The sequence below is a fragment of the Pristis pectinata genome, chromosome 3 (assembly GCF_009764475.1).
Source record: "Pristis pectinata isolate sPriPec2 chromosome 3, sPriPec2.1.pri, whole genome shotgun sequence".
NCBI lineage: Eukaryota > Metazoa > Chordata > Chondrichthyes > Rhinopristiformes > Pristidae > Pristis > Pristis pectinata.
The window spans coordinates 51,750,463-51,776,915 of record NC_067407.1 but is presented as its reverse complement, the minus strand read 5'-3'; the positions used below and the strand labels follow the sequence as shown (position 1 = coordinate 51,776,915).

The 26,453-nt window shown below is 39.9% G+C and overlaps 1 protein-coding gene across 1 annotated transcript in view; it reads left to right on the top strand.

The window, feature by feature from the left end:
- The window catches only part of crb1 (crumbs cell polarity complex component 1), a 111,463-nt gene that overhangs the window by 25,350 nt on the left and 59,660 nt on the right, over positions 1-26,453 (top strand). Inside the window, 8 exon segments of the mRNA XM_052010771.1 lie at positions 8,959-9,543; positions 14,553-14,748; positions 17,707-17,846; positions 19,774-19,956; positions 24,661-25,403; positions 25,405-25,479; positions 25,481-25,559; positions 25,562-25,618. Coding sequence (XP_051866731.1) covers positions 8,959-9,543; positions 14,553-14,748; positions 17,707-17,846; positions 19,774-19,956; positions 24,661-25,403; positions 25,405-25,479; positions 25,481-25,559; positions 25,562-25,618 — 2,058 coding nt within the window.

The following is a 26,453-nucleotide window of genomic DNA, read 5'->3' as shown; positions in this document are numbered from 1 at the left end:
CTTGGTTGCAAATATAATATGTCTCTAGGTACCATACTAGGAGTCGCTAATGAACTGGCCAAATCTGTCTCTCACTGAATATGATTGAAACAATGGCCAAATCTGTCTCTCACTGAATATGATTGAAACAAATCTTGTGTCAAATTTGTATCTGTGAGAGCTTGCTGGGCACACAATATCTTGTTGCATTTCTGACAATTCAACAGTGATACTATGGTAAAAGTACTGCTTTGGGTGAAAAGCACCTTGCTGTGTGTCAAGGCGATGAAAATCACTATACTTGCAGCAATTTGTTTTAGATAAAAGCCAAAATATGGTGTCGGGTGTGTAGGCTTATTTCAGGATTCAACTGCAGCATTATTCTAGTTAACAGCATACCTCACTGAATTAAGATTTAAGTGTGCAATATTATTGAAAAATTGCATTAGAAAAGTACTTGTAGTACATGAGTGTTATTAGTGTCCCACAAGGATTGGTGCTGGGACCCTTGCTGTCTGAAATGTACATGAATAACTTGGATGCGGGGTGCAAGATCAGTAATTTCACGGATGACACTAATGGCAGATTTGGTGATAGTGTGGAAGGTTGTCTTAGACTGTAGGGAGATATCGACATGTTAGTGAAATGGGATAAAAAATGGCAGATGGAGTTTAATCCATACAAATGTGAGGTGATGTGTTTTGGGAGCATGAATGAGGCTAGACATAAACCACGGATAGTAGGGTGTTGAGTAGAATTGAAGAACAGAAGTCCATACAACCTCGAAGGTGACAATGGAGGTGGATAATGTGGTTAGGAAGGCATTGGAGATACTGACCTTAGTTGGGGTGTTGAATATATAACTAGGGAGGTTATAAAACCTTGATCAGACCTCAGCTGGAGTACTGCATGTAGTTCTGGTCACCAAAAGTGTAGGAAGGATGTGATAGCACTGGAGAAGGTGCCGTGGAGATTAGCCAGGATGTTGCCTGGATGGAGCAACTCGGTTACAAGGAGAGACTGGAGAAGCTAGGTCTGTTCTTCCTGGAGCAGAGGAGGTTAAGATGGGACATGACTGAGATGTATAAAATTATGAGGGGTGTAGATAGACTGCAGGAAACATTTCTCCATATCAGCGGTAGATAAAACTAGAGGACATAGATTTAAGGTAAGAAGGAAGAGATCTGGAGGGGATATAAAGGTGACCTTCTTCACCTAGAGAATGCTGAGTACCTGGAATGCAGAATGCACTGTCTGAAAGAGTGGTTGAAGCTGGTTCACTCATAGCATTTAAGAAGTGTCCAGATGAGCACTTAAATTGCCTAGGTATAGAGGGCTATGGACTAAATGCTGGGAGATGGGATTAATAAGGAAGGTGCCCACTGGTTGGCATGGATGAGTTGGGCTGAATGGTTTGTTTCCATACTGTATGATTCTGCGTGTATATTCCTGGCACTTAGCAGAAGGTTCAGCAGTCATGTAATGATTTTGGACTGCCTCAATGGTTGTACCTCAAGGATGATTTTGTCTGTCATCATCTCCAAACTTTCCTGCATCCTCACCACAAAATTCAGCATCAGAAGTTTGCAAAGGAACATCTAAACAAGCCTAATGCATTTTGGAAAGAAGTCCTGTGGACTGATGAAGTTAAAATAGAACTTTTTGGCCGCAATGAGCAAAGGTATGTTTGGAGAAAAAGGGTGCAGAATTTCATGAAAAGAACACCTCTCCAACTGTTAAGCACGGGGGTGGATCGATCATGCTTTGGGCTTGTGTTGCAGCCAGTGGCACGGGGAACATTTCACTGGTAGAGGGAAGAATGAATTCAATTAAATACCAGCAAATTCTGGAAGCAAACATCATACCGTCTGTAACAAAAAAAAAGCTGAAGATGAAAAGAGGATGGCTTCTACAAAAGGATAACGATCCTAAACACACATCAAAATCCACAATGGACTACCTCAAGAGGCACAAGCTGAAGGTTTTGCCATGACCCTCACAGTCCCCCGACCTAAACATCATCGAAAATCTGTGGATAGACCTCAAAAGAGCAGTGCATGCAAGACGGCCCAAGAACCTCACAGAACTAGAAGCCTTTTGCAAGGAAGAATGGGTGAAAACCCACCAAACAAGAATTGAAAGACTCTTAGCTGGCTACAGAAAGCATTTACAAGCTGTGATACTTGTCAAAGGGGGTGTTACTAAGTACTGACCATGCAGGGTGCCCAAACTTTTGCTTTGGGCCCTTCTCCTTTTTTGTTATTTTGAAACTGTAAAAGATGGAAATAAAAAATAATCTTGCTTAAAATATTAAAGAAATGTGTCATCTTTAACTTTATGCCTTTTGGAAATCAGGTCATCTTTTACTCGCTGAGCTATTCACAGTAACAGAAATTTTGACTAGGGGTGCCCAAACTTTTGCATGCCACTGTATATCTGAAACAAAATCCCACCACCTTCCTATTACCAACTAATTACACGGAAAATAGCAGCTTAATATGCTGGTATCTGTCCCCATTAAGCCATTTTGACTGATCCTATTACTGACACTCCTTTTGTTTTACACATTGCTCTCCCAGTGAAAATCTACCTGCATCTCTCTTTCCCAGTTCTGACAAGGGGTTGCAGATCCAAAACGTTAATGGTTTCTCTTTCCACAGATGCTCCCTGACTTGCTGAATTTTTCCAGCATCTTTTTTTGCTCCTAGTTTTAATACTAGCCTTGAAAATTCTCTTAACTTCCCTTTTAAGCTTCCTATCTCCTGCACGTGTTTATTAGTTTCTCAGACTGTTGACTCCACAAGTGAGCCATGGGATCCCTCTCCTGAACTCTTATCAGGTAGAACAGTAACTGTATGATTTCTAGGCTAACTGGCCAAGGCATATTTGGCCGTCTTTAATCCATTCAAGAGGCATCATCCTGCAAAGTATCACCCTACTTGTTTTCAGATTCTAAAGTGCTAAGTTGACCTAATTAGGTATTTATTGAAAGCAAGGAAATACATAAATGTATAACTTGCATAACATTATTAATATACGTTTGCATGTGTTTTAATTAAATATTTAAATTTGCATAATCAATCAACAGAATAGATAGAAAGACATGGTTTAGTCAAATAAGCTTTAGTTATTTCTTAAAGATGTTAACTCTGAACAAAAAGGATATTCCTTGTTGAATGGACACAGACCTTTAGTTAAGAGTCAGTTTGGCATCAATATGAAGCTGAAGTTGCTTTTCATTGGATTAATTTGTAGTATTAATTAAGTTTTGTGAGATCACCTAAGGTACTTTGTGCCCATTGCATTGAATGAATTTCCAGTCTATGAAAGATAACTTCAGCTTGGTACAAAATCCTATTTTGGATATCTAGTAAATTTCCTGGACACTGTGTCAATTTGGATTCATTTTTAATCCTCATTTTAAAAATTACCCCACCCTGCTTGGGTGTCCTCAAATAATTAGGATTTCTTTCCAAAGTTATATCAGTGGATGGACAGTTATAGCTGTTGTCATGCTCCTGGCTTTCAAAGAAAGGCAACAAATAAATCCGTCATCAAAGCTGACACTTGAAAATGATTTGATTGTCCACTAATGATGTCCTCATGCTCGATGTTTGTCAAGAATAATTTGACAAAGTCCCAGATCTACCATTTAATTGTTTTTTCCTTCTGGATTATCTGACATGTCAGATTAGTTTTATTTAATTTAACATGAAATAATCCATGTGGAAAAAAAACCTCGCCTGAAAAGCAAAAAGGATTTTTTTTTAACCCCTGTGTTAATACACTAAGAGGATTAGTCAAATTCAGAATAAGAAATATGGCAATTTGATTGTGAACCTGCAAGTAAAGCTGCCGCATTGATGATGTGAAATAGCACAAAAGAATTGCATTAGATTTTGAGCTGTGAGTGCAGCTGAAGAAAGCTGAATTGTGTGCATCGCCAGAGTACGAAGAGCATGCATGCTAAATCTCCTAGCACGACTCTACACAGGCACAGTCACTTCACACTGGCCTTGCTGTGACCTGGCACCAGTCCAGCTCATTATTTTTGCATTTCAAAAGAAATTTCAATCACCAACTCAAGTTTAAGTGCAGAGTAGCCCTCCAATCTTCAGTTCTCATCGCACATTCATTTTTTTTCCCCATTTCATCAGCCCAGTAAAAATGGATATTAAACACTTTTTCCACAGACTGGATTGCAATTTTCTTTTAAATTGGAATGTAGGACAGTTTTTACTGAAGGTGCTTGGTGAACTAAAAATGTTTAAAGTTTATTTAAAACGTAGTAACACTTCAGTTATCCCTTTACAAAGGGCTTACACCCAACTTGTGTTTGATATATAATCTCTAATTTTCTGGTCTCTGGCCCGAATAATTTTTCATCTACATGCACAAACAAATTTTGAATTAAGTAATTTCTACAAATTGAATGCAATCCTAAAACTCTTCAATGATATTGTTAGACTACTCATCGTTTATTTGCAGATAATGTCACAGAGAATACTACTGATTAATATATACAAAAATGACCAGGAGCAGAAAACATGGTACTGCTTCAACAGTGCCAGGACTGTTGCTTTTAGAGCATTGTGCATGGCTGTGATGCTTGCTTCTGACCTGGGCTCTAGTGTAAGGTCAACTCATTATAACAGTCGCTCACCAATTTCAGTTTGCAGCTCATAACATGCTGGCAGCCCCACAACCAAGGGGAGCCAGGAGATTTTAAAAACGTTGCTATTCACCCTCAAAGCCAATCTACAATTAAGGAGGTGTGAGGAAAACACTGTGATGCTGGCGGTACTCAGCAGGCCAGGCAACATCCATGGAGAAAAGCAGGTGGTCAAAGTTTCGGGTCAGGACTTTTCTTCAGGACTGAAGATAGGGAAAGCCCAATATATATATAGGAGGGAAAAACAGAGCAGTGATAGGTGGATAAAAGAGAGGAGGCAGGGTGGGCACAAGATGGTGATAGATAGATGCAGGTAAGAGATGGTGATAGGCAGGTGTGGGAGAGGAGGGGAGAGTAGATTCACCAGGGGATAGATCAAAGGTAAGGAGGAGAAAAAGAGAGGCTAGGAAAGGGAAGAAAAGAAGAGGCATGGTTGTTGGGGGTGGTGGGGGGCAGGGTTGTGGGGATTACTTAAAGTGGGAGAATTCAATGTTCATGCCATTAGGCTGCAAGGTTCCAAGACGGAAAATGAGGTGCTGTTCCTCCAGTTTGCGCTTGGAATTTCCATCTTGGAACCTTGCAGCCTAACAGCATGAACATTGAATTCTCCCACTTTAAGTAATCCCCACAACCTCCCACAACCATGCCTCTTCTTTTCTTCCCTTTCCTAGCCTATCCATTTTTTTTCTAACCCCCTTTTTTCCCTCCTTACCTTTTGACCCATTTTCTCGCACCCCCCCCCGCCAGTGGATCTGCTCTCCCCTCCTCCCCTACACCTGCCTATCACTATCTCTTACCTGTATCTACCTATCACCACCCTGTGCCCGCCCCACCTCCCCTCTTTTGATCACCTATCACTGCCCTGCTTTTCCCTCCTATATATTGAGCTTCCCCTTTTCCTATCTTCAGTCCTGAAGAAGGGTCCTGACCCAAAACATTGACCACCTGCTTTTCTCCACAGATGCTGCCTGGCCTGCTGATTTCCTCCAGCAACTGCAGTCCTTTGTTCCTCTCGGTTTGAGGGAAGATTTGAGGTGAACAAGGACTGAGAATCGCAACAATTGATGACAATGCATTGAATGTCCTGTGCTAAGAACATAAGAAAATAGGAGCAGGGGTAGGCCAACTGGCCTGTTGAGCCTGCTCCACCATTCATTAAGATTGTGGCTGATCTGGCCGTGGACTCAACTCAACCCTCCTGCCTTTTCCCCATAACCCTTAATTCCCCTACTATGCAAAAGTCTATCTAACCGTATTACATATATTTAATGAGGTAGCCTCCAGTGTTTCCCTGGGCAGAGAATTCCATCGACTCACTACTCTCTGGGGGTGGGGTGGGGGGGGTGGGGGGTTGCAGAAAGCAGTTTCTCATGTCTGTCCTAAACCTACTCCTGTGAATCTTGAGGCTATGTCCCTTGGTTCTAGTCTCACTTACAGTGGAAGCAACTTTCCTGCCTCTATCTGATCTATCCCTTTCATAATTTTATATATTTCTATAAGATCCCGTCTCATTTTTCTGAATTCCAGCAAGTATAGTCCCAGGTGACTAAATCTCTCCTCAAAGGCTAACACCCTCATCCCTGGAATCAACCTGGTGAGCCTCCTCTGCACCACCAACAAAGCCAGTATATCTTTTCTCAAGTAAGAGGACCAGAACTGCGTGCAGTACTCCAGGTGTGGCCTCACCAGTACCTTGTACCGTTGCAGCATAACCTCCCTGCTCTTAAATTCAATCCCTCTAGCAATGAAGGCCAACATTCCATTTGCCTTCTTGATAACCTGTTGCACCTGCAAACCAACCTTTTGCAATTCATGCACAAGCACTCCCAAGTCCCTCTGCACAACAGCATGCTGCAATCTTTCACCATTTAAATAATAATCTGATCTTCTATTTTTCCTTCCAAAGTGGATGACCTCGCATTTACCAACATTGTACTCCATCTGCCAGACCTTTGCCCACTTACTTAACCTAACTATATCTCTCTGCTCGATTTTCTTCAGAGAATGTGACGCTCTTTTTATGGCAAGAATTAACCCATTGAGCAACAGATGGAGGGAGCAGAATGAGTAAATATTGTCTTATCTGGGGCAATATGACAAAGATACTTGAAGGCTGGAAATTGAATGTGTTGCCATGGCTTCATTTAACAATATTGTCAACAATATATCTTAAGTCTGCTTCATTCTAAACCTGGTTCAGGGGGTCGATGAACTGTGCTGTACCAGCCGTTGATCTCTTAAGTGGGTGGGGTGCTCACGATGTTCCTGAGAATTGGTCTCCATTACCATATCAATCAGTTATCTGCATAAACACTCAAACGTGGCAAGAATAAGTTCCAGTTATGTTGTCCTCTTAAACTATCTGAACCCTGCACATTTCCAGGCCAGGAGCCGAGGCAATGTGTTGACATCTATTACTAACATTTCTCTTTATAGTAAATGCTTATTTTATAGTGACCTACAAGAGAAGGCTGCAGTTAACCAGAGGCAACCTCTACGGGCAAGAGGATGGTACATAGAAAGATATGATCCTGAACTCTGAAATTGAAGGCCGTGGAGATTTTCTGCATAGTTGATGTTGAGAGTGAGCCTATCATCAATTTAATTTTTGTATGCTTTTCATTTTTATCTTCATATTCATTTCTTTCTTCCATGACTTGCAAATATTGCAGCCAAAAACTATAGTCTCTTGCCATAGTGATCTATTGAAAGAAATCAAAAACGTCATTCTCTACCTCCCAGCTGCTCAAAAACCAGAGATGACAGTATTCAGCATGACTGTGGCAATGGGCATTACTGGCTCCTTAGAGTGCTTGGCCAAGTTAAGTGTTGATGTCTGCAGTGCCTTATTTGTTTCCAGTCTTCTGATTTCCTCCCACATCTCAAATATGTGTTTGTTGGTAGGCTAATTGGCCACAGTAAACTGCTTCTTGTGTGTAGGTATAATCTGGGGGGACTTGAGGGGAATGTGAGGAGAATGGTCTTCAAAAAAAAAAGATGGGTGTTTGATGGTCAGCTTGGACTCAATGGGCCAAAGGACCCATTTCTGTACTGTTTATCTCCATGAACTGTTACCAACTGTGGCTGCAATGTATTTTGATACTCAGCAGTCATTTGTGCATCTTAAAAAGTTTTATGGAAACTGCCAAATATTGAGCATTAGGTATATGATTCTGCCCTGTTTACATTACATGGTTTTGAGGTGGCAACTATTTCTCTTAAGGAACAGATTTGTTACTGGGATATTGGCACACATGATCACTTGAGTTTCATCCAGAAAACCTGACAAACTGGGAATCCTGGTTGCACACAAGAATTGATGGTCTCTTTTATGTTGTAGGCTGCTTTCCAAGCATTCTTTGATCATTACTGTGTCAGTGACCAGACTGATACAAATGCGCACTGCGACAGAGACCTCCTGTGTTGACTGCAAACATAAAGGCTTTTATGCAGCAGTTAGCTTTGCAGCCCTTAATCAAGGGCTGTCATTGTCCTGAAAGTTGTGCCAAAGCCTGGCTATGGATTATAACACTCCTATATGTTTCTGAGCCAAGACTATGAACAGCAGGCACCTCCAAGGCACTGGAAAGATACCAATAACTCTGTCTCCACAAAATCCTCCAAATTCACTGGAAGGATAAGCAAACTAATGTGAGCATCCTCGCTCTGGCCAACACATCCTGTGTTGAGGCCCTAGTAACCCTCAGTCTGCTATGTTGGGCAGGCCATGTCATTTCCATGCCCAACACCAGACTCCCAAAACAGACACTGTATTCCTTTCCCTTCTCTGTCATGTGAGGAGATGAGCAGGTGGACAGAGGAAAAGGTTCAAGGATGTGGTCCAAAGCTTCCTTCAAAAGTTGCAACATCCCACCTGACTCCTAGCCCATGACCGCTTTAAGTGGAGAAGGTCCTCTTGGGATGGTATCGAGAACATAGAGGTCAAGCATCAGGAGCACACAGAAGCCTTTCATAAACACTGGAAGAATTGCACTATCTCACAAACTAGCCATCTTTTGCCCCACTTGTGGTTCCCACATTAATCTGATTAGACACCTCAGAACCCATGAAACCGAAGAGGAAGCAAGTTGTCCTTGATTCCGAGGGACAGCTTTTGAAGAAGATTAACATAACATATCGAGGCACAGACAGACTAACTAAACCAAATATTATTTCCTAAAATCATGCATCATTTTAAGTGAACTGTAATTCTGATGAGGTTCCAAACCAAAGGGCTTGCTTGCTTTGCTGTAACTTGTGATCACATTTGAAGATTAACTTCGTCTTTCTTTTGCCCTCTTCTTTAGGTTCATGTTTTGCTGCAATTCTTAACAAGTGCTTCTCCAACCCTTGCAAAAACAATGCAGCCTGCGAGGACCTTATCAACGACTATATTTGCCACTGTCCAAAAATACCTGTGGCGTTCATGGGAAAGAACTGTGAGGAACTGCTTGATGTTTGCGAATCACATCCCTGCCAGCACAACGCAACATGCAAGAGCACTTTGGGCACAGCTGACTTCTCTTGTGATTGCCCTCCTGGTCATGCTGGCACCAGCTGTGAAAGTTACATCAACAAGTGTGCTAGCATTCCCTGCTTGAATGGTGCCACCTGCCTGGACAATGCCACTGGCTATAGCTGTGTTTGCCCTTTAGGTTACACTGGCACTGACTGCGGAACCAACATGAATGAGTGTGCGTCAAACCCATGTGAAAACGGAGCTGTGTGTAAGGATAAGCTTAATGGATTTTCTTGCTTCTGTGTGCCTGGCTACCAGGGCAGACTGTGCGAGATTGAAGTGGATGAGTGTGCTTCAGAACCCTGCAGAAATGAATCCACCTGTGTGAACAAAATTGACAAGTATGTCTGCATCTGCCCACCTGGTTTGACAGGTAAAAAAAACCACATTCCGGGTTTGCCTGAGCATCACCTGGGGAAACCTTCTGCAGGGGAATTTTGCAGTGAACAGTCTGAAAGATTCAAATCAGAAGCAAAAACGTTCAGTGTCTATCTTTTTCTGATATCTATAAGTGGCTATCTTTTTCATCTCGTATTTCCCTGAAACGTAAGAGGCTGAGGGGTGACTTTATAGAGGTTGATAGAATCACAAGGGGCATAGATAAGGTGAATGGTCACAGTCTTTTTTCCCAGGGTAGGGGAGCCTAAAATAAGTTTAAGTTTAACAGGGCTTAAGTTTAAGGTGAGAGGGGAAATATTTAAAGGGGACCTGAGGGGTAACTTTCTCACACAGACGGTGGTGGGTATGTGGAATGAACTGCCTGAGGAACTGGTAGAGGCAGTTAGAATTACAATGTTAAAAGGACAAGTGGATAGGAAAGGTTTTGGGCCAAACACAGGCACATGGGACTAGCTGATATAGGCAACTTGGTTGGCACGGACAAGTCAGGCCAAAGGGCCTGTTTCTCTGCTGTGTAAATCAATGACTCTAAAAATGGAAAGGAAACTAATTCTACATTCGGAATTATACAATAATGCATGCTCTTTGTCATCCTCATGGCACAGATCAGTAAATGCCTGATGTCGGTGGATAATTTCAGTTATTAGTATGGAGCTGTGCTTGAAAGGGGCCTAGGGTGGAGATTGTGCCTCTATTTATAACCAAGCCCACGTTCATAGTTTTCCATTGGGAATGCAGGATCCCTTCAGTTATCCTGATATCTTACCAATAAGTAGTTCAAAAAAAAAAGAGAAAAAATAAATAATTTATTCTAATTTACAAACTCACTAAGGTCCTTCATTTTAACTCTGTTTTAAGGTAGCTTATAAATGCAGGTGGTCACCGAAACTATACCATTTAGCAAATAGTAATTCTGGAAGTTAATTCCTAAATTCTGTTCAAACATTAAACAAAGCTCCTACAATACTTCAGTAAGGCTTGCCCATTATCATAAAAAGAGTTGCACATTTTAAGGTCTACCTAATTATACAAACTTCAAGGAGGAAAGATAATACAGTGACTAAAGGCAAACCAGGTGCATCAATTTCAAAGACTCAGAATGTAGCTGGAGATTAATGAATATGCTTATTTCAATGAAACTAAAACTGACTGTGTTGTTTACATAAGCCAATATAATTGAAATAAGGCATCTGTTGTTAAAATGGGCATATTTACAGTTATAGCCACACTTGCGCTCAATCTGTCACTGAATCTAAATGGATAGGAAGTTACCTCATGCAAATTATTTGCTAAACCATTTACTGCATTATTTACAATATTTTGCTATTTTTGTGTGCAGAAACAGAATTCTAAGCAGCTTGTACTTTCTTTGCTCAATGCTGTTATTTTTCTGATGATAACCAAGAGTGTCACCCTGGACCCTGAAGCACAGCCATAATAATTTTGCTTAAGCAAAAAATGTCACTAAGATGGAGACCTCAACAAACACCTTGAGGTTCTGAACAGGATCTTTCCCAAAGACACAGAGCCACATATTTTGGTCAGATTAGAATCAGATTTATTATCACTGACATATGACGTGAAATTTGTTTTGCGGCAGCAGTACAGTGCAAAGACATAAAAATCTATAAGTTACAAAATTAAATAGTGCAAAGCAAAAAGGAATAATGAGGTCATGTTCATGGGTTCATGGATCATTCAGAAATCTGATAGCAGAGGAGAAGAAGCTGTTCCTGAATCATTGAGTTTGGGTCTTCAGGCTCCTGTACCTCCTGCTTGATAGTAGTAACAAGAAGAGGGCATGTCCCAGATGGTGAGGGTCCTTAATGGTAGCTGCCGCCTTCTTGAAGCACTGCCTCTTGAAGATGTCCTCGATGGTAGGGATGCAGGATCTGTGATGGAGCTGGCTGAGTTTATAACCCTCCACAACCTCTTGTGATCCTGTGCATTGGAGGCTCCATACCAGGCTGTGATGCAACCAGTCAGGATGGTCTCCATTATACATCTGTAGGAATTTGTAAGAATCTTTGATGACAGACCAAATCTCCTCAAACTCCTAATGAAGTAGAACCACTGGCATGCCGCCTTCGTGATTGTATCAGTGTATTGGGCCCAGGATAGATCCTCTGAGACTTTGACACCCAGGAACTTGAAGCTGCTCACCCTTTCCATCGCTCACCCCTCAGTGAGGACTGGTGTGTGTTCTCCCGACTTCCCCCTCCTGAAGTCCACAATCAATTCCTTGGTCTTGCTGACGTTGAGTGTGACGTTGTTGTTGCAACACCACTCAACCAGCTGATCTATCTCACTCCTGTAAGCTTCCTCATCATCATCTGAGTTTCTACCAACAACAGTGGTGTCATCGGTGAAAAATGACCTCCAGCTTGGTGAAAAAAGTTAGATGAGAGCAAGAGAGATGTTTGGAAGAGGATTTGAGATAGGAGATAGAATGGCACAGGCCCTTCAGCCCACAATGTCTGAGTCGAACACTACGCCAAATTAAACTAATTCTCTTCTGCCTGTACATGATCTATATCCCTCCGTTTCCCTACATATTCATGTGTCTATCTAACAGGTTCTTAAATGTCACTATCTTATCTGCCATTTCCCCAGCAGTCCATTCCAGGCACCTACCACTCTGCTTTTTTAAAAATAAAACTTGCCCCACACATCCCCTTTTAAACTTTCCCCTCCTATTGCCTTAAATGCATGTCTTCTGGTACATGACATATTCTACCCTGGGAAAAATATTCTGACGGCCCACCCTATCTATAACTCTCATAATCTTAGAAACTTTTATCAGATGCTCCAGAGAGAACAACCCAAGTCTGTCCAATCTCTCCTTGTAGCTCATGCCCTCCAATCCAGGCAGCATCCTGGTAAACCTCTTCTGCTGCCTTTTCAAAGCTTCCACATCCTTCCTGTATTGGCGTGACCAGAATTGCATACAATCCTCCAAGTGTGGCCTAACCAGAATATTATATAGATGTTGGGGCTTGTGGCTTAGGATGGGGATGGTGTGTGTGGATTGAAAGCAGGGATGTCATTGGTGAAGAAATTAAATTCAGAGAAAGCCAAGGAGCCAGAATTGGAAGACTTAAGGCACTTTAAGAGATTACTGAAGTTGGGCTGATAGGGTAGAGGAGTGTGCATTAGGCCACACGGCAGCTTATGGGAAGTAATTGTGACTTAATTAGTGTAAAATGGGTGATACAGTAGCAGAGCTCAGTTGTACATCACATCCCAATCTAACTTTACATTTACTTCCTATTCTCATATCTTGTTGGACATTGGAGTGGAGCTCATTGGCCTGGTGCCCCACCTGGAATCTCTACCCATGGTCCTTCACACCCCTGCACTTGCCTTGTCTAGACACAGGGCCTAAATCCACTGTCCTTGAGCATCTGCGAGAAGAGTAGGGTGGTCTCGGTCTCATCAGGACCTATGGTGGTGCCATGAGGAGATTCAGCCCCTGAAGCATTACAGAAAGCATTGAAAATCATCAAAACCCCAACCTCAGCATTCAGAGACATTTAAAAGGTATCAACCAAAGGAAGTAATTAAAATAAACCATTATTTTTTTTAATGTAGTTAACTAAAAAATATAAATAATCAAAAACAGAATTAAAAGGTAAGTAATTATTTTTAAAAAGTAACATGCCTTCCCCTTGATCTTGTAACCCAAAGCCCCACAGTTCCCATTGAAATCAGTAAGGTCTCTGATCCCAGGCAGGTCCAACCATGTGCAGGTAAATTTACCTGTTGTAAATACTGGTGAATCTCTGTGCAAGATTGAGCTGCATGTGGAGTTTGGTGGAGTGAGCCGACAAATCTGGTTTTGCAAATCTGTCGGTAAATTTTGGACTTGTTCCCTTCACAGTGTCACAGTGAAATACAACATGGAAAGAGGCCATTCAGCCCATTGACTCTGCACCAACCATCAGCCACGCACTTATGCTATTCCTACATTAATTCCAATTTTACTCTCCTGACATTCCCATCAACTCCCCCCAGATTCTACCATTCACCTACACACCAGGGACAATTCCATTTCAGGACGTAGGAGGAAATGGGAGCACTGGGAGGAAACCCATGCAGCCACAAGAAGAATGTCTAGGCTGTGAAAGGATGAGACTGGGTAGAAGGGACAAGTATTTGGATGTGTTAATTTATCATTCTGATGTTGAATGTTCTCAATGTCAAATATTATTGAAGTTTAAGTCTGTCAATGGGTGTATGTATACCTGGTGAAGTTCACAGAAGCACCAAGCTCTGCCAAAGAAGGCATCGATGCTTCCTATTACATTGATGTTAAATCAGTCTGCCTGAGCCTTTGTTTTCAAAGACAACCCTTTGGTATGGCATAAATATAAACAGAAAATGTCAGAAAAAAATTCAGCATATCAGTCAGCATCAGTTAAGAGAATACAGTTGACATCCTAGACTGAAGACGTATCTGATGGAGGGTCTCAACCTGAAATGCCAACTACTCCTCACTGCTGCCTGACCTGTTGAGTTTCCAGCATTTTCTGTCCACCTTTTAGATTTCGAACATCTGCATTTTTGTTTCAAAATTTTTAATTGCCTTTGGTGTAGCATGATGGCACATTCAAGTTACTTGAAGACAATTCTGTCTATGGTGCTTAAAGCTTGAATTTCTGTTTGAAAGTGTCACCATTAGCTTGCAAGCTTTAGTCCCTGTTGTTGAAATTTCCAGTTTAGGCAGTCAATGCTACAAGTCATCACGTCTGCTTGATTGATGGGAAAATGACTTCCTCCTGCAGTTTTCCTCTCTTTCTTGAATGAATGGAAAACTGGTCAACAGCAGAGCAGTTGTGTGTGTTGCATGGAATCTGTAGTGTAGCTATCAGGTAATTTGTTGATCTTGTGGCTTCCAAATCACGGTGTGATGTTAAATTAAATTTATAAAATAACAGAGGAAGTTCAATTGATGACTTTTCTGCATTCAATTGTATGTTGTAGGAACTCATTGTGAACTGGAAATCAACGAATGCTTGTCGCAGCCTTGTCTGAATGGGGCAACTTGTCAGGATCACTCTGCCAGCTACACTTGCACATGTTCTCCAGGGTTCATGGGCAGCATCTGTGAAATAAACCTTGATGAATGTGCTAGTCACCCCTGTCAGAATGGAGGGAAATGTATTGATGAAGTAAATGGGTAAGTTAATAATGATGGCAAAATCGCCCAGATATTGGTCCATATTTTGAGGGCAGTAGTGAATGGAATGATAACAGGTGTTCATTTTAGATGCTCATTCCAACTGCGTGCCTTTCTTTAATAATTTGCTGCAATTAGAAAATCTTTATTAGCATCTTTTTATGGGATATGGGTACAGTGTGAATTGGACCAGCAAATATGTCTCTCTGCAAACAATTGGACCTACTATGGCACATCAAGTGTAAGTTAGAATAGTTAATTCTGTGCTGCTGAACTTACTGGTCAAACACTGCTGCTGACTCTTTGACTGTTTTCTGATGCTGAACAACTTGTGGTGTATACTGATGGAATATGAAAGCTGCAGTTGCCCAGCAGTCACACCGAGGGAACTGTCTGCTGAATTCACTCATTCCAGGTTAGACCCAGTATGTGAACAGTAGCCCAAACAGAAAGGAATTGCTATTAGGGTCAATGGCAAGTATAAGGTAAGTAACATTGTTTTTGAATTAATTGACTAAAATGTATTTTCACTTTTTAAAAAATATTTAATTTTCAGCATGTCAGGGTCATTCAAGTGTCTGGTTTGACAGCCACTAAAGCCTGGGGGTGTGGTGACAAAGTTTTCAGTTGTTCTGATCCACCCATGTAACATCATTACATCATGCAAGGTCCTCTTGCTCCAAGGGACTGCAATACTTTGGATCAGGATAGCTCCTGCAAGCAGGTCAAGAATGGCAGAATTGCTGCTGACAGTCGTGTCTCACAAGTTCTGGACCAATGATTTGTTGGTGTTTTTTTTACTTTAACATTTGAGGGAATGAGACCACACACTCTTTAAGGGTTAATTTTCAGCATCCGAAATGTTGTTCATGAGTTATTCAAAATTTGTAGTTGAAAGACTGGAGTGGATAGTCCTTACTTTTTCTGGGGAGCTTTACGTTCTATCTTTTAGGTACAGTAACACTGTACCATTGTTTCAATACTGAATCTCTCAGCATGGTATTGGTATTATACAGCTTATGAAGGACCTTGGCAATGTGGACAGTAACATCTACATACATGTGGTTGCTAGACATTAATATCCAGTTTAAGTTTAAATAACCATGTGTGATAATATCCTCACTGCTATCTTTACTGCAATACCTAGGCCAACGATACCTAACTTGTCACACGGATGTCATGAAGAATTCTTTTTTTTATTGTGGTCATCCACTTGAATTGCAGAATTTAATAACAAAATTAGAGATGCAATATTCTTTTAAGTCTAGGATAAAGCATCTTACAGATCTTGAAATGCAATGAAGAAACTAGAATATTGACTGACTTTATTGACTTGCATAAACTTTACTGGAAAGATGAGCTCTGTGAAGATCAAAAATTATTTTGTTTGTTAAATTGTTTTCTCTTTTAACAGTGGGGCTGATGACAGCTTTGCACAGTTTTCCCAACCTCAGCTGAAAATAACACAGCAGGGAGTGAATTTGATTTGTACTGTTATATCGTGACCTTATGACCACAGGAAAGAAAGGTGGTACAGTGGCGTAGCTAGTGGTGCTGCTGACCCAGGTTCAGTCTGCGGTCTGGTGCTGTCTGTGTAAAGTTTGCACATTCTCCTCCAAGTGTTTTGGTTTCCTCCCACATTCCAAAGATAGTCGAGACACAAGAGACTGCAGGTGCTAGAATCTGGAGCAACAAACAATCTGCTGGAAGAACTCAGTGGGCTGAGCAGCGTCTGTGGGAAGAAAGGAATTATTGATGTTTTGGGTTGAAACCCTGCATCAGGACTAAACTGTCAACAACTCCTTTCCTCCCACAGATGCTGCTTGACCCGATGAATTCCTCCAGCAGATTGTTCATTCCAAAGATGGTAAGTTAAGTGGCCACTATAAATTGCAGTTAGTGTGTAACTGAGTGAAGTGGTTGTGCTGGAATCTTTAAGGGGTGTTTGATGAGAGTGTGGTAAGTATAAAACAGGATTAGTGTAAATAGGTGCTTGATGCTCAGTGTGGTGGACCGAAGGCCCTGTTTTTATGCGGCTGAACCCATTGAGTACTTCCCGCAGTTTATTTTTCTCCATGAAGATGGTGGTTTTCAGGATGCTGCATTGTGATCACCTCTCAAGAGAAGCCTGCTTGCTGTGATAAACTTCTGAACGGGAACAAAGAATGAAAGGGTTGATTGCCATTAGAATGGCTTCTCTCAGTTTAGCATCTGAAAAGAGGAAAAATATTTTAATTGGATCCCTTGAGAATAATTAATGTTAATAAATGACTGCTTTTTAGTTAGCTGTCATGAATTTCAACATATTCGTTAAATATTGCTCAAGTATTACTGTATTGAGGGACAGAAACATTGAATTAGTGTACTTTCTGACTTTTCTTTATTTACATATTTTATTGATTGTTTTGTTAGAGAATCAAGTGCATGGCACTAACTTGGTTAATGAAACCTACTCATTTCCATAGGTATTTCCAGTGAATGTGGGCATTTTCTACTTTACTATTTACTTATGACGTAGGCTATTCAGCCCATCGAGTCTATGTTGGCTCTTGGAGCAATCCCATCTATTCCATGCCCTCACTAATTTCCCTGTACCCTATTGTCTCTCTCATACCCATCAACTCTCCCAATTCTCCTCATCACTCACTGACACCAGGGGTAATTTACAGTAACCAATTAACCCATGTCTTTGGGATGTGGGAGGAAACCACAGCACAGGCGAAATCCACACAGTCACTTCTACTGTGACCATAAGATCAAGGATAACTGAGGAATAAGTAATTTTAAATTGTTTTGGTCCTTGGGATATATAATTTTAAATATTGCAATTCTTACTTACAACTGTAATCATTAATTCTGTCACAAGACATTGGTTTGCTCATTATAAACTCTGTTCTCAAAGATCACTGATCATAAATAAAATTTAAAAACAGACTGCCTTTTATTTGCTTATTGCAGGTATAACTGTGACTGTGTGAACAGTGGATACACTGGTTTGCACTGTGACATCTACGTCCCAAGTTGTCTTTCGCATCCCTGCCTCAATAGTGCCACCTGCCAGGATACTGCTGGAAATTACACTTGTCACTGTTGGCCAGGTTTGTATTTTGACATTTTGTCTAAAGCAAGTAATCTTGTTAAAGGAATCAACAGAAATTTGTTACACATTTATATTAATTTCTCTAATTTGGGGAAGATATGGCCGTGTATTTTTTTTAATATGTACTCAGTTTTTTGACATGCCTTATGTGCTGATTGCAAATATTTTGTGCTGTCTGCTGCACTCGTGCCCATGTGGTTTACCTCACCACATACATAGTTACACAATCAAGCAGTACACAGAATGTACCTGCTTGTCAGAGGAAGTTGCTAGCCTTGTCCATGGGTGCGTTATGCCTACCTACCGATTTTTGTTTTGCCCTCTTTTTATTTTGTTTTCCCCCTGTGGTTTAGCCAGCAGATAGCTCAGCAGGTTTGTACTGAGCTGTTGAGTGGTGATTAATGTGATGTTACTGGTCTCTGTGGTACTTCATTGGATGAAGTAATTTAACGTGTGCTTTAAGTCAAGATGACAGCACTAACATTATATATATATATATATATATATATATATATATATATACACACACACACTTATTTCCTTTGCAATCTTCATTAAGACATTGCCATTTGATTTCTATTACAATAACTCATAACTTGTAGTGTGTCATTTGAATCAACATGGCAACTAGCATTGCCCAACATCACTGGCTGATGTATTGTGAAGTTCATAATCGCAATTATAAAAGGTGAAAACAAATCATGAAATTTATTTTAGAAAGTGTTTATGGCCAAGTATCTTGACTGGTAAATTATAAATGTATGGTATGATTCTGAAAAATTCAGATTCCCAATGTATGACAAGTTCTTAGAATATGGAGTTCTGTCTAGGATTAAGCTAAAATTACGATTTGCCAGAAAGCTGAAGCCTGGAAAGTGAGGACCTACATAAGCAAAGCTAAATATGTAATGGGAAATAAATAAAATTATCCCTTTACATGATTAGCTAACTGCTGCAGGACCATGAAGTAAAGGAATTGTTGTACATTCTTTTTGAACTGCTCTACCAACTCTGCCATCACTAATATTTCATAGTGTTAATGGGTGGAAGGTGCTGTGGACACTTGTAGATGTTCTGTGTAATATCAATCAATGTATTAATCTGAATGAATATATCAGTGAGTGTTCTTGACAATTTCACTTAACTCAGACTGTCAAAGAATAGCTGAGCATTTTACAAAGTAATATTTGGCAATAGTGCTTTTGAGTTGAATATTTTTTAATTTTAAAGCCAATACTACCATCACACTGTCAAGGAAAGTGTAAAGTAATGCTGCATTCTTTTAAAAAAAAACCAAAAAGATGTTTATCAAGTCCAAACTGAAAAAGCTGCTTCCATGAGGCACAATTATCAGTGACAGCTGCGCATAACCATGGACATTATCTGCTGTTGGTACTTGCCTTCCTCTGATTCAGATTGTCAGCATCTCTTGGAGCTGACTGAGGTATTCTTAACTTTATTGTGGAGAAGGTGGGTGGAAAGACAAATGTGGGAAGGAGGTGGCAGACGAAAGGAAAGACGCAACTAAAATTAAGGGGAATTGAAGAGTAGAACAAGAAACTGGGAACAAGAAAGATAAAAGGAGAATGGATAATGAGTGAATGGGGGAAAAACAGGATAAAGAAAATAAACTGAATCAAGAAAGGAAGGAGTGGAAGAACAGATCAGAAGTAGCAGGTGGAAGAGATGAAAGCTGTTATAATATTTTATTCCTCTGCTTAATTTACTAATTTCTACCATTTTTAAAGAACTTGAGTATTGAATTAGAAGTTAGTTAAGGTGTTTGTTTTCTTCCACCCCCCCCCCCCCCCCCCCCCCCCACACCTCATTCCATGACTGAGGTCAAAAGTATTGATTTGTTCTATTATACTGTCCAGATTGTAAAGAGAAATGTTATCATTATATGCATTTTGTGATTTATCCAGGTTTCATGGGGTCGCAGTGTGAGACTGATATCAATGAGTGCTACAGTAATCCTTGTCTACATGGGGGCAAGTGTATTGAACTCTCCTGGCAAAATATGTATGGAAACACTACAGAATTGCCTGTAGTCTTCAGCTATGAGCATGCTTCTGGCTACATCTGTAAATGTCGGCATGGATTTACAGGTATCTTTCAAAATTACACTTTCCATTTTGTTTCCTGAAAAATAATATAGAAGTTGGAAGAAATTTCGGTTTACTTTGGTAGTAAACCAGTACTTGGAGCCAAGGTGAGGCTAAATATTTTGCCCTTTCTTGCATCTGGGTACTACAATTAGTTTAGTTACTGACCTTACAGTAAGTGATATCAGCTGGCAAAACACTTTAATAATATGGCATAGGTCAGATAATAATGAACTAGTTACATGGAAACTGGATTCTAATTTAGAAATATTAACAAAGGAAATAGATGTCCTTAACATTTTATGAGTTGCCTGCTGAAGGTGAATTGAGCTTCAGTGCCATGGGTTGATTCATTAACTAGCTTAGAGAAAATCCACTGGCTTAAAGAGTTTTCATACAAATTTTTAATGTGGCACTACCGTCGAATCCTCAGAGGGATTTTACACTGGAAAATAGGAATAGGGAGAACAAAGATCCCACCAAAACAGAGGTGATGAATTTCCTGTTGAGCAATAAGACACCCCAAAATGTCAGCAAAATTGTTCCACTCCAGGTTGGGTCAATCTTCAACAGCACAGCACCACTTTGTTTGGAGTTGGATGAACAAATTTCTAACCTGATTTATCCATCCATTTTAAGCTTAGTGGCTTTGGGACAGCATGTTAAATAGACTCTGAAAAGGCAAACCTTTTTGTTTTGGGGTGGGTTCTGGCTAACGTGCCAGTTTTGTGGAGAGAATAGGAACAATGTTCTTTCAGTAGAGACAGCCAAAAACATTATATCAAAGAAAAAACTCCATCAAGAGCTTTCCCTTTCTCCAATGTTCTCCAGCAGGAGGAGGGCAGGATATATGATGCCAGAGAAATGACTGCCCCCACCACCTCCTCAATTGGTAAGCCTGCATCAAACTGCTACAGTGCAAAAGTGATGCTAATAACAGACATCACACTGCTAAAGAACCTTAAGTGAGACACAATTCAACTGGTACAGCTGGGTGTAACCACTCCTGGGATTGTAAGATTATTTCAAATGATGAAAAAGGATTAATCTCAGACATTTTTTTAAAATTAATGTAATTAATACTATATTGCTGGTAACCTGATGGGTTATGGGATTAATTTGAACAAATTTGCTTGCTTTTGGGTTTCTCAGTGTCATTCATGGTCTGAGATTTCAAGGGCTTCAGGCTAGGACTCCTGATTTGTCCTTTAGGACATCTCACCACAGCCATTTTCCCATCAGTATTTGGTTAATAATTACCTATCAACAGGGGGTTAGGTAGATTAACAAACAGACTAACCAGATTACGATTACTGCTGTTAATAGCAGATGGAAGAAATTAGTGTTAGCAAGTGCTGGAGAAAATGGACAACTTCGATGCAATGGGATGTGCACGTAGAACGTGCCCACTCACTTGGTGGTTGGATTCATGATAAAAGCTCCCTCATGCAGGGCATAAAATAATTGTGTTTCGTAATAAGATACTGAGACAAGAAAGTCATCATCTTAGCTTTATTGGTAACTAGGAACAAGTCTTGAAATTGACAATCCAGTGAGTCACTTGGACCTGTTCCATTTCAAATTACTAGTTAGTAGTTTGTTTGAATTTGACCTAAACTATGGGATAATAATTGAGAGGCAAAGGTGAAGTTTGAGTAGCTTTTGATTCTTTGTAACTCAAATATTTGTAAATAGACATGTAACGAGTCGTGATGACTTTTCCTGGCAATAGTAAAAGGGAATGCCCACCTGAAGCTCACATTTACAAAATGTCATTGCAATTGATTTCTCCAGTTACACAAGGCAATTTCAGGGATGGTAATGTTTCACTGTATTCTTAATATTTCAACTAATAATGTGACCAGGCTATGCATTTGCCCTATAAGGGCAAGGTTCTATCATGCAACACATAGTTTTGAGCAATTAATTTCCAGGAAAAAATATGTGCCTCAAAACACTTTATAGTGGTAGGTTAGTGTTACACTCTGCCTCTGCTGTGTACTCAGGAGTGCAGCCTGCAGGAGTTACTATATATAGTCATCTTTTTAGCATTACTGACTGGCAGTAAGTTTCTAGGCCACAGCTCCTTTGGATTGAAATGTTGTTAGATTGGTACCTTATTAATAAGGGGAGTTCTTGCATCTCTTCCACGTTTCATAATCCCAAGTCCTCATAGTACCTTCACTACCAACCAATGTAATGTGGTCAGGGAACATAGCTACTTGCATCACCAAGCTCTCTCAAGTAGTGCAGTCATAACCAAATAATTTATTTTAATGATAATGGTTCAATGATAAATATTTGTCTGGACACCTGCTCTTTTCCAAAATGAACATCATCTTAGGCAAGTAGTCAAGGCCTCATTCAGCCTTCCATCTGAAGGATGGCACATTCTACAGTGTAGCATTCTTTCATTGCTGAACTGAGGTGCCAAACTAAATTATGTGCTCAAATCTCTGTAATGGAATTGGAATCCACAACCCTCTGATTCGGAGAAAAGGCACCGTTGGAACCTGATTACTTGGATAGAATAGCATTGCCAAATTTGGCACAACCTTACCTTACCTTGCTACATTTTAATCAAAGTTAATGCTGATTTTGTGCCATTTTATTCCTGATTTTAAAAACAATCAAAAATTGTGGAGATAAGTAAGGCTATTTCTTCTTTAACTGTTAAAAAGTCAGAGTTTAGCTTGTTTAAAATCTGTAACAGAGGCCTTTAGAGCCAGAATAGTGTTTTGTATTTGTCTTTTTTTTGCAAGATTTGTTTTTGTGCTGCATTGTACACTTAACCAATTTATTTAAGTGATGGGATTAAAATAGCACACAAAAGAACTTTGTAATGGTTCACAATATTTGCAGTCATGTTGCCGTCATTTTAAAGTTTAAATAAAAACATCAGGTTGGCACAAATGTAAACACATGAATCCACTGAAAACAGCTAAAAACAGATGTATAACTTAATGAAAGTAATAATATGACAAAATCTATTACCTCACTTAATCTGATTATAGTAATAAATAGCCTTTAAGATAAAATGCACTGCTGGAGAAACACATTTTGAACTATCTTCAATATTGTTTTTCTTCCACAGTTATAATCTAATATTTCTTCATATTCTTTTCAGTGACTCTAGTTATAGTTGTGGGGAGTAGCACAAATGGGTCACAGAGACAAACCGTTGGGTAAGCAAGGAATTGACTAATTCTTAAGCTTAACCTTGCTGATCTGGCTTTCAGAACATTGAGCACTGAGCTGAGTCAGCAGGCATGGCAGACAAAGGAACAATGTGTACAGTTAGGATATAAGTTAACAATAAAAAATGAACTACAGTCGGCAGGGGTTGAGCTGACACAAGACTAAGGTTTTTCGAAGATTTTCCTCGTTTTTAAAGAATTTGGGTGCAGATCCTTTTAAATCTCTCTTGGAGCAATGGTATTATCAGTTCTTAAGGTTTCCATTTTTATGATGGTTGTCGCAGGTAAATATTTTTCAAAAAAAATTCTTTTGTAAGAGCATAAGAGTGGAGAGTGACATTACTTTAATACTCGGGGAGAAAAAAGTAGGTGATGATACCATGTATAAACACTGTGTAATTGCTGTTTTGTTAAATATACTTCTAATGAGTTCATTGCAGTCATTAAATTTCAATATTGTGTGGTGAAGGATCAGGGCATCATTTAGACTTAACTAACATTCAAAGATTTTTCATTAGTGTTGCACCGATCCAGAGGAACCATCTTTATAACCATTACCGTGGTTTATGTTTTGAAAAGTGTAACTAGCTTTATGAATTTTTCAAATGTAATTAATTTGGAATGACTTTGTGGTTTTACTGAACTGGAAATAATTTGCTTGAGTTTGGCTGATTTTTTTTTTCCAAAATAGGCATGTTAAGCTGCAATTCCATAATCAAGAGTCACCGAGATTTTTGTGTTCCACACATTTAACCAATAATAGATTAATCTCCATAATCCACAGAGCAGCTGTCACTTTAATATGGAGGGTTATAGAACAATTTGTTTATGAACTGATTTTCCCAAAGTTATTTCATAATTATTTAAATTATTTCTATTTGCTTATTTTGTACATTGCTCAGTGGAACAAATGTATAACAAACAGCACACAGTATCTTGTAATTTAAAAAATAGCACAACTCTATTGGCTATCCTGTCCTATTAAATTGGTACCAATGTACAGTATATAAAATCTTTTACTTACCATGTGTCGTCTGTTGTTGGGACAGAACTCCTAACTGGTTAAAATAACTACAAAAAGACTAAATGTTTGCTAAGAGAAGGCACAAATTTAAACTGGTTGGCAAAGAAACGAGGTGATGTGAAGACACAAATCTCTGAGACAGCACGGGTGGGGATTGGGAAGCCATTTAAAGACAGTGCTGGAAACACGCAACAGTTCAGGCAGCTTCTATGAAAAGAGAAACGGAGTTTATGTTGTCTGTTGTCATATTAAAGTGACAGGTCATGTTGTCTGTTTCCAGCATTTTCTATTTTTGTTTCAGATTTCCAGCAACTGCAGCATTTTGATTCTGTACAGTATAACTCTATAATAGCTTCATGAGAAAAATGAAGTAATTTATGATAGTCACTGAAAAATTCAATAAACTTCAGACTATATCCACAATGTACAAAATTTTTAACGTATTACCTATCAGTAGAGCAAAAATTTATTTTCTTTCTTTTCAAGGTTCGCACTGTGAGATGGATGTTAATGAGTGTGACTCAAGCCCTTGTCAAAATGGAGGAACATGCCAGAATACCCTGCAGGGTTACATTTGTCACTGCCCAACAAGCAATGCACAAGGGATATTTTATGGAGGCCAGAACTGTACAGACATTCTGACTGGGTGTGAGAACCATGAATGCCAGAACAAAGCAACGTGCATCCCTTACCTGATGGATTCACAACACAGGCACCATTGCCGCTGTGCTAATGGCTACATTGGTTTGAACTGTCAACTATCAACTACATTTTCTTTTGCTATCAGTGGGTATCTTCATTTTAAAACACCACTTACTGAGAAAAATGAGGACTTGGCAAATAAACTTCCTTATCACATATTCCTAAGGTGTAGAACTGTGCTGTCTCATGCACTTATTTTTCATAGAGGGAACAGAGAAACATTTATGAAATTGGAAATACTCAATGGGCATTTATCTGCATCTCTGCAAATAAGCAATGAACTGGTTGCAGCTCTTGAGATTTTTAAGAATGTAAGTGATGGAGACTGGCACACTGTGGAAGTGACATTCAGGAGTCACTTTTCTGTCAAACTCCTGGACGATTCTTGTTCAGGAGAATGCATGATCCTAAAGTTTGTAGGGATGGAGAGTGACCAACTTGCATCTGCATTTGAAAACATATTCTTTGGAGGCATGGAGGACGACTATGGAGATTTCCAGGTGATACCCAGCCCCAGAACTGGCCTCATTTATTGGTTGCCTTCAGGACGTGACAGTGGAGTCAGAAGTAATAGACGTGGACACTCTTTTGTTGATTCGACGCTGAATGTGAACCAGGATGCAGCAAGACTGGCTGGTGCCAGAGGGATCCGTGCCAGAGCAGGGGTCAATGTATTGATTTGTTGATCACAATTACAGATGTGAATGTTTCAGACCATACATTGGATTGAACTGTTCTGAAGGTAATAGTACAAATAATATTTTAAGGCTTGAAGTTAATACTCTTCATTTTCTTTGATGCAATGTTCCTTCACTGTAAGTGCTACATATTCCTATAATTTAGTTGCCCAATTCAGTATTAGTTATACAAGAACATAAGACGACAGGAGCCCAGAACCTTACTCCACCATTCAATAACGTCACAGTTGATCAGATCTTGGCCTCAATCCCATTTTCCCGCCAATTCCCATAAGTCTTGATTTCCTGATATATTCAAGTTGGGACAGCTAAATTTTGGAATAATTTAATGATTTAGATTGTACAGTTTTCTGGGCTAGAGAATTCCAACGTTACTGACCTCCTGAGAGAAGAAATTTGTCCCCATTTCTGCCTTGAATTGTTGATTTATTCTTAAATTATGCCTTCAAATTAGAGTCATGTAGCATAGAGACAGGCCCTTAGCCCGAGATGCCCATCCAAGCTAGTCCCATTTGCCACTGTTTTGGCCCATAACCTTCGAAACCTTGTAGCTGTCCAACTATCTTTTAAAAGTTGTTATTGTACCTGCCTCAAGCACTTCTTCTGGCAGCTCATTCCACCTACACACCACCCTCTGTGGAAATATAAAAAGTTGCCCCTCAAGTTCCTATTAAATCTTGCCCCTCTCACCCTAAACCTATGCTCTCTTGTTCTTGATTCCCCATATAACCTCTCCCTATAACTCAGTCGCGCGAGTCCTAGCAACATCTTTGTAAATCTTTTCTGCACTCCTCAATTGCTAAATTCCCTCACAAAGAAGAGCATCCTCTCAGATCGTCCCTGTCATATGCACCCCCAGGATTATGTGTTTGTTAATTC